The following is a 14,022-nucleotide window of genomic DNA, read 5'->3' on the forward strand; positions in this document are numbered from 1 at the left end:
TGGTTGCAGCATCTTTCGGCGCGCCACGTCAGGAGGCCGCAGCAGGGCCCTGCGATTGGCCGAGGAGCCCCTCGCCATCCCCCAACATGCCCGCCCCCGAGTCCGGGTCCTGAGCTCCCGCCCCGCAGGCGCGTGCCAGTGAGCGTGCAGGGCGCGCCCTGGGGCTCCTGGCGGCACACCCACTTTCCTTAATAGGGCAGAGTCGGGTGCCCCGAGCAGGCGGCCGAGCGCAGGGGTGGGGCTGGGAGCCCTGGGACGCGACCGCTCTGGGCGCAGCCACAGCCTTAGCCGCCGCTGAGCGGCTGGAGGGACAGCGGGTCGCTGCGCTCCACGCGCCCACTACCCGGAGACCTCGCTCCTCTCCCCCTACGGAAATCTTCTCTGTGCCTCTCCCGGTACCCCTGGTCCAAACCTCTCGCAACGATATGGAAGAATTTTTGCAACGTGCCAAGTCTAAACTGGTAAGTTAAGGAAGCAAGGTTGTGTTGATGTGTGTGCGTCTGTGTGTATGTGTGCGTGTTTGCGTGTGTGTATTCTGATGGAGAGGAACGGGCATTGCAGTAGAAGAGAAAGAAACAACTTTGCCACTTAGTTGTCAGGGTATACGGGCTGTCCCCTGTAAAGAATCTCTGGAACTCTGGTGCTTACAAGCAAGCCTTCTGTCTCCAGAATCTTCCCCTCGCCAGACAAAATGCCCAGCTGAGGGTGGTGATAACCTGGCTCAAGTTGGGTGCTCTGTGCCCAGCTTTGGTCCCTTTGGCCTGAGGTTGCAGATCCAGCCAAATCTGCATTTTGCTGCTGAAGGCTAGAAGATAAATGGGTGTGGTGCTCCCTAGAAAAGAGTCCAGCCTCTGCAGATGCAGTACGTGTAAGTGTAAAAGACAAATAAGAATCCTTTAGAACCGGCTGTTGCTGGAGGTGGTGGCAAAACATAGGTGAGGAAGTCAGTGTGTCAACTAGGAAGGACATGTTCCGATGTGCAGTTCGTGCAAGCATACCTCACAGAGCTCGTTCCAGTGAGGGAGTTGAGAATCGTGTGCCTCCGTGGTCCCTATTCAGATCTGCAATTTGGGACAGAGAGGGAAGGGTAAAACTCCAACTGTTGCTGGTGATGTATATGGGTTTTGCCAGACTGTTGTTCTCCTGAAAGGAGATCAGCAGGCTGGCCGACTATACTGAACTGTTTCTCTGTACAAAAAGTGAACCCAAATTTCACTGTGAATTTTGACAGGCGCTACAGATTCTGGAACAACAGATACTAGCAGTTTCCTAATTACAAATCGTTTTGGCTCTCTGGAATTGCAGTAATAAATGTAATGGAAATGATTCTGTTTCAGCACTTAAAAAAAGCCTCTGCCCATTTAGAAGCAATATTTTAATGAACAGTGAAAGCACCTTTTATGGGCCTGGCATAGGAGGAAATGCATAATTTATGATGCCTTTAACCTTTAAACCTTCATAGAAGCCAAAATATAAAGTCTGCATTAAAGTGACATCTTAATCACAAGGCAAGGTATTTTCAGGCTTATTACTGTAACACCCTCAAACAACGAAGGAAGTGCAGAGGAAAGTGTAATTCTTACAATGACTCAACTGTAAGTATCTGTAAGAAGACCATTAAAGTTGATTAATGCTAATATATAAATAAGTACTATGTTTTCTACCGGAAGCCTCCCAGAGGGTTGAAAGTTTGTGGGGATTTCAGAATTGAAAATTTTTTTATCATTTCTGGGTTTACTGCTGACCATCTTACAAGTTTTCCATGAGCACATGAAGGAAAATTCTGACTGCAGAAACTCACTCGCATTTCTGATAGTATAGGTATGCTCTGTGTTCTGTACCTAATCATGAGTGAGAGAGGGTCAAAAAGGAAAGCCAGTTTCAGCAGCTTATTTATTTATTCTTTTGTGGATGAAAATGACTGGGGATCAGTGGTAAATGCAGTTTTATTTATTTTTTTTACGGTTCTTATTTTGTTTATTTTAATGAAGCTGGTACAATGTCTATTTAAAACTCATATCCCCGGCCAAAAAAATACAAATCAAATTAAAAAAGAGCAGTCAGTGTTCCATTGTACACACCTTTGCATGAATAACTTGATTAACTGCAAATGAAAATTAGAACCTTTCTGGGATCTTCTGACAAGATACATATTTTTAACTCTTAAAATGCTTTCTCTTTAGGGAAGCTGTCTTTGGAGTTAGTCTTTACTCTCACTTTATCCATCATCTTGACTCCAATCTGATATTCTTTGTTTGGTCTAGACCTTCAGATTTTAAAGGTAGCTTTAAGTTAAGGAAAAGTCGTTTTTCCATAGTTCAGATGAAAATCTTTCATTTCCGAAAGTCAGAGTCCAAGAGCGAAGCATTCACAGGCTAGAACTTTAGGGCCAATAAGAAAGTCATGAACACTTGCATGGTTAACCTTATTATTAATCACAAGCCTGAAAAGGTGCAGTCCTGAAAAAGGTGGCTTCCCTGCACATACATTTAATATTTCAAAAGGAGAGAGCACTATGATGGGGGTTGAGGTTTGATCCCCAAAATTCAGCACAATGAAAACAAGCAATAATGAATAATAGGCACCAAATTCAAATTACTAGATGTTTTAAAGAGATGGGAGAGGTCAGTTTTCAATTCCATTTTGAACACCACATTACAAAAGAACTCTTTATAAAATAAGTAAAACAGATTGAAGTAAAAAAAAAAAATCTAAATCCTTGAATGATCCCATTTGTTCTTAATAAACTTCAATCACATCTTCTCCCTCTATTTTTGCTTCATTTGGAGTGTGATTATCAGCAATTCTGTGACCTTCACAGGGAAACCTGAGTGAATTCTTTGGACCTACCTGTCATTTTCACTTTGATTGAATCTCACTGTTATCCTGTCCAATGACTTTGAGTTTGATGTATTCTCCTTCTTTCTTATCCCCCAAGTCCTCAGTTGAAGGTTTGGCCTTCCTTCCAGGGAGGTGGAAGCTTGGCACTGCAGGGGGGCAACTCGAAGGAGGCAGTGACCAGAGGAGCTGGGACACAGAGGGTGATGTGTGAGCAAGAGAAGGCTCTGGGGGCTCACAGGAGACCCCACCACCTCAGCTCAGCTAAATGCACCCTATTCCACTCCCCTCACATATATTTTAACAATAAACCCTTAGATCATGGAGTCTCATGTAAGCAAGAGTTTTGTCTCATTTCTGAAAAGCAATTGCTGGAATAAAAAAAAATCACTATTTTAGAGTAATCAGTTGAGAGTCATGTATAAGTTTATTTACTGAGTCCCTTCACTAGACAGCAGTTGCTCTACATCAGTGGTCCCCAACCTTTTTTGGGCCACGGACCGGTTTAATGTCAGAAAATATTTTCACGAACCGGCCTTTAGGGTGGGACGGATAAATGCACAAAATAAAATTATGCGACTGGCGTAAAAACTGTGGTAGTTTTAAATATAATTGTTGAACTTACGAGACAAGCATCAAGAGTGAGACTTAGACAGACATAACAGAGGGAATCTGGTTATTTTTAAAAAATAAAACATAGTTCAGACTTAAATATAAATAAAACGGAAATAATGTAAGTTATTTATTCTTTCTCTGTGGACTGGTACCAGTCTACGGCCCGGGGGTTGGGGACCACTGCTATACATCATTAAAAGGAAGACAGGAAAAAGAAGTGGTTGTTTGAAATACTGTTCCCAATCTCCTGCTTTAGCCAAAAGAACCATTAGTGCTATTTTCTTTTCTTGAAACAGGTTTCTTGTTAGAGATTGCAATTAGCCTTTCCTATTTAGCCACAGCAAAATTGGTTTAGTCACTTTCAGAGTCACATTTCCCCTAACAAATTTCATTTTCTAGGTTGAAAAAAATTAACTTAAAGTGTGACATTCAGCTATTGTAGTAGATAACCTTTGTTTTAGAGGATAAACTTTTTTTAAGAGAAAAAAATAAGTAATTATGGCATTCATTTGTGAGTTTATTCATAATAAAATGGTTAGGCTATTTTTTGGGAAACATTTTAAGGAGAAGAAAATTATCATGCCGGCTTTCACTTAAGCTTTATTAGAACACAATTAGACTTTCAGATGTTATGTTTAAGCTGTTTTCTATCAGACGTTAATACAGATTTATCTATATGATACCGAAAACACATGTTTAATTGGCAGTTTTTTTATATTTAGTTCACTTCTTTGATATCCTGTAAACATGACACCTATCTTTGAAAGGTTTGAAATTGCTAATGTCTCTTCCTACATAACCTCAACATCATTGGAACTAGCTTATTTCAATAGGCTAAAGGAGTCTAAAATTCCAGAATGGAACTGCTATTAGCAATAGATAAAATCTCCAATCATTAAACTTTTGAGAAAGTGTTTGTGTGCCTTTTATTCCCAGCTAGGAACATTTATTATTCATCGGTCATTGTGAGGAGAGAAGAGCTTTTCCATTTTAGGTCAGGGCCTTGGGTTAAGCAGAAATCTTTGAAGTGGAAGCAATTCTTTTTTAATTTTTATGAAGTAGTGTGGAGATTATTTCTGTTGAAATTAGGAGAGCACTCTCTCAATTATAGTTATCATCCCAGTCTGGTTTTTCAAGTCTTTAAACTGAGGCAGGTTCACAGGCATAATCCCATCACCCTTCTCTCTCAATCTCCCTTCTGACACTACCCTTCATTCCTGAGAATAGGTGAAACTGTTCAGAAATGGCCAAAGTAAACCTCACTGTGGCTTCAGAGGGATCACCCCCTCATTCAGCTTAAATGTTTCCATAGGGGGCCTGCCTTCTGCCTAGTTAGGACCCTGTTGGGTGCCTGGGGCTTCTTTGTAAATAAAGAAAAACCTGGCTGAATGTGGCAGGCAGCCAGGAAAGTGATCACTCCTGCCAGGCACAGTCTCCAGAAATGGTACCTTCTTGACAAAAAGGAAATCGACACAATTGTTGTTAAAACAATCAAGATGGTAGAATAAGCAGTATGAGAGCTAGACCCCAAGGCAGGAGAGGTGGTAATTCAAGGGTGATGTTTGTTACCTTGGTTCACGGCCCCATGAGAGAACCCAGCTGTTTCTGATCTGGACACTCACTGCGAGCACTAGAAATGAGCGTGAAAACCCATTGTCTTTTTCTCCTGCCGCTGCCCACCTGTCGTTTCTTCCACTTGCCTGTTCTGAGCTGGAAAAGGGCCAGAGATACCTGTAATTCCAGGTATGCCCTTAAGTTTTAGCCATGCTTTTTATCACAGTTACACCAGTTCTATGATGTGGCTTAGTCATTCTCAGTTATGCTGTTTCTACAGTCAGAGAAATTGAAGGCAGGTAGAGAAAGAGAGCTTACTGTCCTAGGCTGTAACTTGGGAAATGTCCTCCACTTTTATAGTGGCCAGCTTAGAAAAATATTCAGGCTGAGATGGCCTTATGACGGGAGTAACCGTCCAAATTCTATGAACTTGGAGGGTGAGATGAGACAGCTGGGTGTCTGGCTGGCAGGAAGCCAGCGTTCCCACACTGGGTAGACCTGCTGCTGAGCTGTTCCCACTGCTCAGACCCTGCCAGCTGATGCAGTTCAAACAGCTGGTCAGGGATGGGGGGCACTGCAGCACACATGCCCTGAGATGTAGGTCATGAACCATCTTTGGGTGTGTGAGTGGCGGGAGTGTCAGCTGCCACCAGAAGGATACAGGGCGTATCAATGCCACAGGAATGCTGTTTTCAAAGACAGGGTGGGGACAGGGTTACCACAACGGTCTGGGGAATGCATCTGCCACTTCAGCAGTAACAATTGCAGGTGAAGGGCTCGTATCTGCAGTGGGTATTGGCCAGTATGTGGACTTCTACAGAAGAAGAGTTCCGGGTGTCTTACATGTCAATTTATACTCTGTGGTATGTGGCATAGAGACACAAAGCACATTATTTTTATTTTCTTTTTCTTCTTTTCCAAGTGAGAGGAAGGGAGATAGAAATACAGACTCTCACATGTGCCCTGACTGGGATCCATCTGGCAATGCCCATCTGGGGCCAATGCTCTGCCCATCAGGGGCTATGCTCACAACCAAGCTATTTTTAGAGCCTGGATCCTCAGCACGAGGGGCTGATGTGCTCAAACCAATCAAGCCATGCTGCGGGAGGGTAAGAGAGAGAAGCGGAGGGGGTTGGAGAAGCAGATGGTCACTTCTCCTGTGTGCCCTGACTGGGAATCGAACCCAGGACATTCACATACCGGGCCACTGCTCTACCACTGAGCCAACTGGCCAGGGCCAAGAAAACACATTAAAAACTCTAAATGAACAACCACATTAGAGTTTATAGAGGAGATGAGTGAGGAAGGAAGGAAGGAAGGAAGGAAGGAAGGAAGGAAGGAAGGAAGGAAGGAAGGAAGGAAAGAAGGAAGGGAAAGAGAGAGAGAAAGAAGAAAGAAAAAAAGAAAGAGAGAGAGAGAAAAGAAAGAAAGAAAGAAAGGAAGGAAGGAAGGAAGGAAGGAAGGAAGGAAGGAAGAAAGAAAGAAAGAAAGAAAGAAAGAAAGAAAGAAAGAAAGAAAGAAAGAAAGAAAGAAAGAAAGAAAGAAGGAAGGAAGAAAGAAAGAGGGAAGGAAGGAAGGCACTGTAGCATGTCTGCAGAATAATTGTCTTGATTGGAAATTGGAGGAATAAGTCTTTCCTGATTTCCTTTATGGGAAGAAGATCTTGTGTGTCAATAAAAAATGTCTTTAAAATGAAAGTTCTGTACATTTCAAAAGGCTGCTGTGGTAAGGACTAGCCATGATGGAGATACTGGCAGAGCAGTTTCATTTGGGGAGCTGAGCTCATTCTGATCACTGTCCACGGGGTCAGCTCCATCCCCATCCTAAGTGATAGCTGGTGCATTTGAGACTGTGCCTCTTGCCAGAGCATCCTGAGGACACTCAGGAACCCAAAGCACTTTTGCAAATAGGTTGCAAGCATTTTTGCAACCCTGAAGGGTTGATGAGAAAAGAACCCTTGATTGCTTTAGCCTTGAAGTTGCTCCATTTATCACTGCCTGGGCTTTCAGACCAGGCACTGTGATTGTCCCAGCCTCAGGCCCTGCAGAGAAGACCCAGATTTTTTTCTGTGTAAATCTCAGAGTGGATTGGTCTGCCTCCAACGTAAAGAATTGGTCGCTACCATTCAGACAGCACCTTGAGTCTTGAAGGATGTGATCGGGTGAGTAAGGACACCGTTTAATCAGTGATTTGGGGAATATTTTATATTAATTGGGTTAAAAAAAAGTAAGAGCTTTGGTCATAGAAACCTGTTTGTTTCTATGTAGCACTCATTTGGGCAGATACTAACATCATGTTGGATTTGGTATACCTCTCTGAGGAGCAGTGGTGCCTTGATGATGTAGGTATCACCCTTCCCTACATCCACCCCTCTGTGGAGTGCTAGCTGAGCAGAGAAAGGGCAAGGGAGGAATACTTGGGTCTGGATGAAGGCTTCAAAAGAGGAAAGAACACCTGAAACCAGAGAGCTAAAGTGTATAGTGTTGCCTTGATAATTGATTCTTTTTGAACCCTGGGGTTTATGGGAGAGTCATGGAGTTTGGAGTCTTTGAAAAGAAACTGGGAGAGGCATGGCTGATATATTCAGGAGGCAGCATTCGCATGGACTTTGATGTGACCAGCACCCTTTGAGTTTCTGTGGTATGCAACCTACACCATCATACAAGGTGCCCTGCCACAAGTCCCACAGCAGCCTACTAATATTCTCCGGCACTGTCCCAGATCCATTTCTAGCTGAGCCCTGTGGCTTCAGGCTTTGGCTTCAGGGAAAGATAATCTGAAGAGGTCTTGGGAAGTTAACTGGGAACTAGATTGCCCAGGAAAATCAGACCCACGAAGGCTCAGTTAGAAAAACTAAGCCGATAAAAAAAAAAAGCCTTGGTTGTTAATATGAAAAATATAATAATGATACCTACGTTGCAGGTGTGTTATAAAGCCAAAATAATGTACCTACAGCCAAAATCATGTACCTGGAACAATGGTTGCTCTTCTCCATTTGCCCCCAAGTTGGTCCTTTCCTTCAGTTCCTTATCTCAGTGAATTTCCTTCTCCTCTATCCCCTCCCCACCTGTCATATTCCAGCCACCACTGAGTCTCTGGATAGCAGCAATGGGCAGCTAACGGGTGGCTTCTTACAAACCACTCTCCACAGTTATGAGGTGGATCATTGTCTATTACACCTCTGTCACACCTCTCCCACCCCCTCCCTTAAAGCCTCATAATTGCTTTCCATTGCTCTGAAAAGAACAGACAACACTCTTAATTGGACCCTGGGCTCTGGCCCAGTCTTCTGTCCAGCTTCTGCTGGCTTGACCTGCCCCACTTGGCTTAAATAACTGCTACCTTCAGATTAGGTGAAAAAGAAGGGATGACTTGCTGAATGATCCCTCCTACCCCACTTCCCCTGGGTTGTGAGTGTAAGTCTGGTTTTCTGGGTTTTGTTGTTTTTAATGCTTTTAGCTCACTTACCTCAGCCTGTCATTATGTCTGCATTGGGCATGTTTATTTGATCAGGGAAAGTATGACCAGGGTCTCTGTATGGTTTTCCCCACCATGGTATTTCCAGGGGCTGGTGCAGTACCTGAAGCTCAGGAAATAGTTTTTTTGGGGGGAGAGGTAATGAATTATGCCATATTATCTTTAATTAAGACATTCCAATCCTGTTGCCTAGAGATCATTTCACTTACCGCTCTATTTGGCTGCCAGTCTCTTGTCTCTCTCTCCCCAGCGGTGGCGAGGCAATACCTTTTTCTCAGGAAAGAACAATATGTAGTTTGTTGCCTTTTCAATATAAAGATGTTGGAAAGCTGGGTGGCAAAGCTCTTGCTGTTGGCATCATTTACTTGAACCAATCAAAAGAACCAGGATATCTCTCTCTGTTGGTGATCATGCCAATTCTTCCCAAGTTAGCACCTTCCATTACCATTAAACTGGTTAACAGTTTCAAACTTTTTAAGATCGATAATCTTGCCAGTTTTCGCATCAATCTGACAGTGCCATTCGCTTTGATGAAGGGATCAGGGTAGCAGGTGGTGAGAGCATCATGAGTCACCAGATGAGAGATTTTTTTTTGTCCACAAAGATTTCTCTTATTTTGCACAGCTTATATTTGGCCTCCTCAGGTGTAATATGATAAACAGCAGAGCCGCCCTTGGTGTCATAGATCAGACAGAAATTCTCTACAGCCTTTTCAATGCTGATGACGCCCATGAAACCACCAGGAGAGGCGATATCCGTTCAGACCATGCCATCAATCTTAATGAACAGCTGCATGCAGATCTTCTTCATTGTCAGGGCAAATTTAGTCTGCTCTTTAGAAAAAGATGCAGTCTCTCAGCTGTGGGGATCAGTCAAGGATGAGGAGCAAACACACCCATCAGTTTATCCAGCATCCAATGCTTTGGAGCTGCCACATCCTTCAGACACTTCTGGGACCGTGAGCCATGACTCTGCTAAGCATGAAGTGTTTGTAGGCTGAATGAAGCCATAAGGCAAAAGTCTTGCCCAAAGTGTGACATATGGCAGTGGGTCCATAAAAGTAAGTAAGTGGGCTCTGGTTGGTTGGCTCAGCAGTAGAGCATTGGCCCGGCGTGTGGAAGTCCTGGGTTCGATTCTCAGTCAGGGCACACAGGAGAAGCACCCATCTGCTTCTCCCCCCTCCCCCCTCTCCTTCCTCTTAGTCTCTCTCTTCCCCTCCTGCAGCCAAGACTCCATTGGAGCAAAGTTGGCTCATGCGCAGAGAACGGCTACATGACCTCCGCCTCAGGCACTAGAATGGCTCTAGCCGCAACAGAGCAATGCCCCAGATGGGCAGAGCATCACACCCTGGTGGGCACACCGGGTGGATCCTGGTTGGGTGCATGTGGGAGTCTGTCTGCCTCCCTGCTTCTAACTTCAGAGAAATAAAAAAAAAAATAAGTAAGTGGAGATATAGACTCCTAGGGGTCTGAATCTGAGGAAGGCTGGTGACAGTATGCAGGAATCCAGGATTGGTTGATTAGAAGGAGGTGAGAAACGTTAAGGTCAAAGCATCACATAACACTGTGGACATAGCATGTACTTTATACTAAATGTCATGATAAAATAACAAGGCTAGCTTTTATGCAAGATTGGAATGTATATGGTCTTGAATATATTTTGGCAACAGGTCTTGTCTAGTTCAGGGTTCATCTATTCACATTTGAGAATTAGCTTTTTTAGTAATTAGTATATCAGGTGGGGACATCAAAACAGGTAGATGAAAGTAGATATTGATAGATCAAAATTGTACCTGCGTTACCATCCATTATGAGTGGCGACTTTCACGGGAGAAGAACCACACATTTCTATCCCTGAGCCCCAACCTGGTAACCATGAAGCAGTCTGTAGTAAAAGTTGCCATCCCTAATATAAAAATTTAGGAAGAATCTTCGAGAGCATTTTTGGATTTAGAGAAACCTTAGAGATCCTGTTGTCCTCCTCCTCACTTCTATCCCTTAAATGCCGTATGACATGGTGGCTGATAGACAGGCTCTGGAGCCAGACGTCTGATTTCAAATCCTGACATTGCCGTTTTTACTTGCTCGTCAGGCAACTCCAATTGAGCATGCTTTGCTCAGCCTCTGTCTCCTCATCTGTGAAATGAGAATAATAGTAGCACTTCCCTCTTAGGGATGTTGCAGGTATGCGTGTACTAAGATGAGACTATGTTGTCCACCCACTGTAATAAAAATGTGAAAAGAGCCACTGATGATAAGAGAGCCAGAAAACCTTATTTAGAAACAAGGTTTCTGAACAATTCTCAGCTCCCTTTAGTTCAATCAAAATTTGTTGAATATCTGTAAGAGATACATTTTTATACTCAATGCCTGCAGTGGTTTTGTGAGGTAGCTGGTATTCTCCTTTTGCAGTTGAGGAAACTGAGGCTTAGTGAGGTTGGCCCAAGATTCCATGGCCCATAAGGAGCACAGCCAGACTTTGTCCCCAAATCACCTGACTCCAGTTCTAGGACGCTGTCCCTCATCCATACGTACCTCTTCTTACCAGATGTCCTGGAAAATTTAATTCTTTTTAAATAAAAAAGTGAACAATTGACAGGTTAATAGGAGGGTTGAGAGGTGAGTTCACTTTGACCCAAGAGAGGTTCATTTATCTATGTTGAATGTTTTATATTTAAAAACCCTCAGATAACTGACTAATCAACCAATATCTGCTCTGAGGACAATATGATGGTAGGCTATGATCTGGTGAAATAAATTGGGAGAATCTTCTCACTGTATGCCTATGTGAAAAAACTAAAAGACTGATAAATTGCTTAGGAAATAGGGTATACGTTTAGCTTTTTGAGCTACTTAAATATATTGAATATATTATGCATATTTAGTAAATTTTGAATAATAAGATTTTTTAAAGTTAGATGTTGTCCCTTATTTGCCATCAAGGTTGTGAGCACAGCTTTTGGTTCTACAGATTTCTTCATTGATTTCACATTTTTGCTGGACACTGGAAGGATTAGTTTGAACAACTGATGGATTGTAAGGTGGGTGATCCCACTCCAGGTGACACAGCTAGCAAGGAGAAGTGCTGGCAGTGAGACCTTGCTCTCAGCTGTGTGGACAAGTCGTCTGGCTCAGTAGTGCCCCAGCAAACTGCTGGTTATCCTTAATATGTGTATAAGAACAAAGAAAAAGGGGGTGAGGGGGCAAGGAAAGAGGAAGGTGGAGGTAGAATTGGAGTTAGAAGGGAAATAGGAGAAAAGAAAAGAATAGGAAAATTCAGGGGGAAGCAAGTTTGAAAAGTGGTAAGACATTAAAAATATATATATAAAGAAGAAAGAAAAGTGGTGAGACAAGGAAGAAACCCTTCCAAAATCCAGGCTGGAATGAGTTGCAAGAGAAACAGTTCATGTGCCTGGAGTTCCTGTATTCTTCAGCCAAATCAAAGCCTCCTAGAAAACAGGAATCGTGCGAAGGCAGCTTTCCTTCAGGCAGCTAAAATAGATTATTGAAAACATACCTTTTTAATTAGTTCTTTTTTCCTAGGAAAATGTCTGAACCCCATTTCTGAGCTCCTTCGTGAGATGATACCTGTAAATCACTCAGAGAATGCTAGGAGCACAGCAAGGACACAGGAATGTTGGCTGTCATCATCATCATCATCACCTAATTTGTGCTTTGACAAGCTTGGTTTGCTCAGCAGGGGGTGATGGAGGGAAAGGTAGCTAATAAATTACAATGGAGGAATTGCATAAACAAAACCCAATCAAACAGACCCACAAGAAGCAGACCCAGGCCCTTACTAAGTGCCACTTCATCTGATGGGGGATAAATAATCTTAAATGTCTGCACAGCTTCTGGGGCACTTAACATCAGTGGTCACAGTAATGACCCTGAATAATCAAGGAAGAGAGATCATTTAAGCTCAGTGCCCCATTGGGCACTGAAAGGAGAAAGGTGGGGTATTCAAGCAAATTTCAGAAAATATTCCAAATCAGATAATTAAAATAGAAAAAGAAAATAAATTATCACATGGAAGGTAAGCTTTGGCGGTCTGGAAAAGTTCCTTGCATAAGCAACCTCATTCTTAAGTGAAGCCAAGTATGTGAAATCTCTGGTTTACAACAAGAGTCAGGAGTCAGGACTGACAGTGACAGTGCTAAAACTGAGAGACTGATGTTGGGAGGCATAAATAGGCCTGAGGCATGCAGAGGACATGAGAAACCCCACTCCCCGCCACCATTCTGAGCTCACAACTCACTGTGGCTTGGGACTCCACAGCAGAGCTGCAGTCATGAGCAGGGGCCTGTAACGTAAGATCCCTCAGAACAGCGCGAGAGGGAGGGGCAGTGTGCTGATGGGCTTTCCATTATTTGAAAGGTTTTTATGAAAGGGGCCATGCTCATAAGAACCATTTCTTTCCTTCAGGTGCAAAAAACAGGACCTTTTTTGGATGAATGGCTTTTTTTTCTTTAAAGAAAATGTCAAATTGTTTTGCTGTGAAAAATAACGTAGAAATTAATGAAAGGGTACAAAAGAGATGTGTATGTTCTTACCTCCTGTTCTCCAAAATGGAAAAGAAGGGAGAGGCAAGGCAGAAGTTCACGCTGCATGTAGAAACTTCTCTGCGCTCTGCATACACACATTCTTTAGCAAGTGGTCAGTGGTGCTGCAGACTGGCACCTGGCTCTGGGAAGACAGAAGTGTCACAGCAGGTGGACACATCAGCTGCTGCCAGCCATGGGTATATCAGAGAGGACAAGTGCCCAGCTGCTCCCCTGGGAGAGAGAGTGTCCCAGCTCCTTCCCTCTCCCAGGGACACCGCCCACCCCACCCCCACCCCCATTCTCTGCTTTCTTCCCTGGGCCCTTAGCAGCCTGGTTTGCTTTGTGGGCAGCATTTCCCTGCTGAAATACCAGGTGGGATTCTTTCACCCTTTGGCAGCTATGATACTATATAAACAGATAGTGAACGCCACTGCCTTGTGGAGGGCTGGATTCTTACAGGACAAAGTGAGCAGTATTTCAATGAATCCTTGTGGATTATTGCAAGCCTAAACTTTGACTCGGGTTTTCTTTTATGTTTTGAGGGTTTATCAAAATCATTGGGAGATATTTTTGTTTGTTTTTTGATTATGGACAAACTAAAAGCCTGGTCTTAGGAAATGTACAAAGGCCAGAGCAAAAATAAATAAGAGGGAGAATTTTATCCTCTAGATGAATATTTCTTCTACTATTTCACTGTGCATTTGCTTTGTAAGACCCTTACATAAAGCCGTGCATGAATCAAAGTGATTTTATGGGTTCATAATTGTGTCTTTGCCACTCGCTGTTACCATTGGACTGGGGCCTGAAGTGCCATCATCCTTTGCTCCAGCCTCCAGAAAAATCGACATGTACTCGTGGTGGTGGATCCATATCAAAATGCCAGCCCATAACTGGCTTTTAAAACATTTGGAAAAATTCTTTAGCCCTCCAGAGCATTAGGTCAGGATGAGCCTTATGGAGGAAAAAATGTATTTCTCATTTGTGTGACATTATTT

The 14,022-nt window shown here is 43.3% G+C and overlaps 1 protein-coding gene and 1 pseudogene across 2 annotated transcripts in view; one reads left to right on the forward strand and one right to left on the reverse strand.

Annotated features, from left to right (window-relative positions):
* The first annotated feature begins 262 nt into the window (after nt 1–262).
* PRUNE2 (prune homolog 2 with BCH domain) overlaps nt 263–14,022 on the forward strand; it is a 285,127-nt gene continuing 271,367 nt past the window's right edge. For both annotated transcript variants that reach the window (XM_066367956.1, XM_066367957.1), the window contains exon 1: nt 263–461. In XM_066367956.1, the coding sequence (XP_066224053.1) occupies nt 426–461 (36 nt within the window). In that variant the 5' untranslated portion in view covers nt 263–425. The remainder of the gene's footprint in view (nt 462–14,022) is intronic.
* On the reverse strand, nt 5,723–13,875 carry LOC136393703 (small ribosomal subunit protein eS4, X isoform-like; annotated as a pseudogene).

This window comes from Saccopteryx leptura, chromosome 2, assembly GCF_036850995.1.
Source record: "Saccopteryx leptura isolate mSacLep1 chromosome 2, mSacLep1_pri_phased_curated, whole genome shotgun sequence".
NCBI lineage: Eukaryota > Metazoa > Chordata > Mammalia > Chiroptera > Emballonuridae > Saccopteryx > Saccopteryx leptura.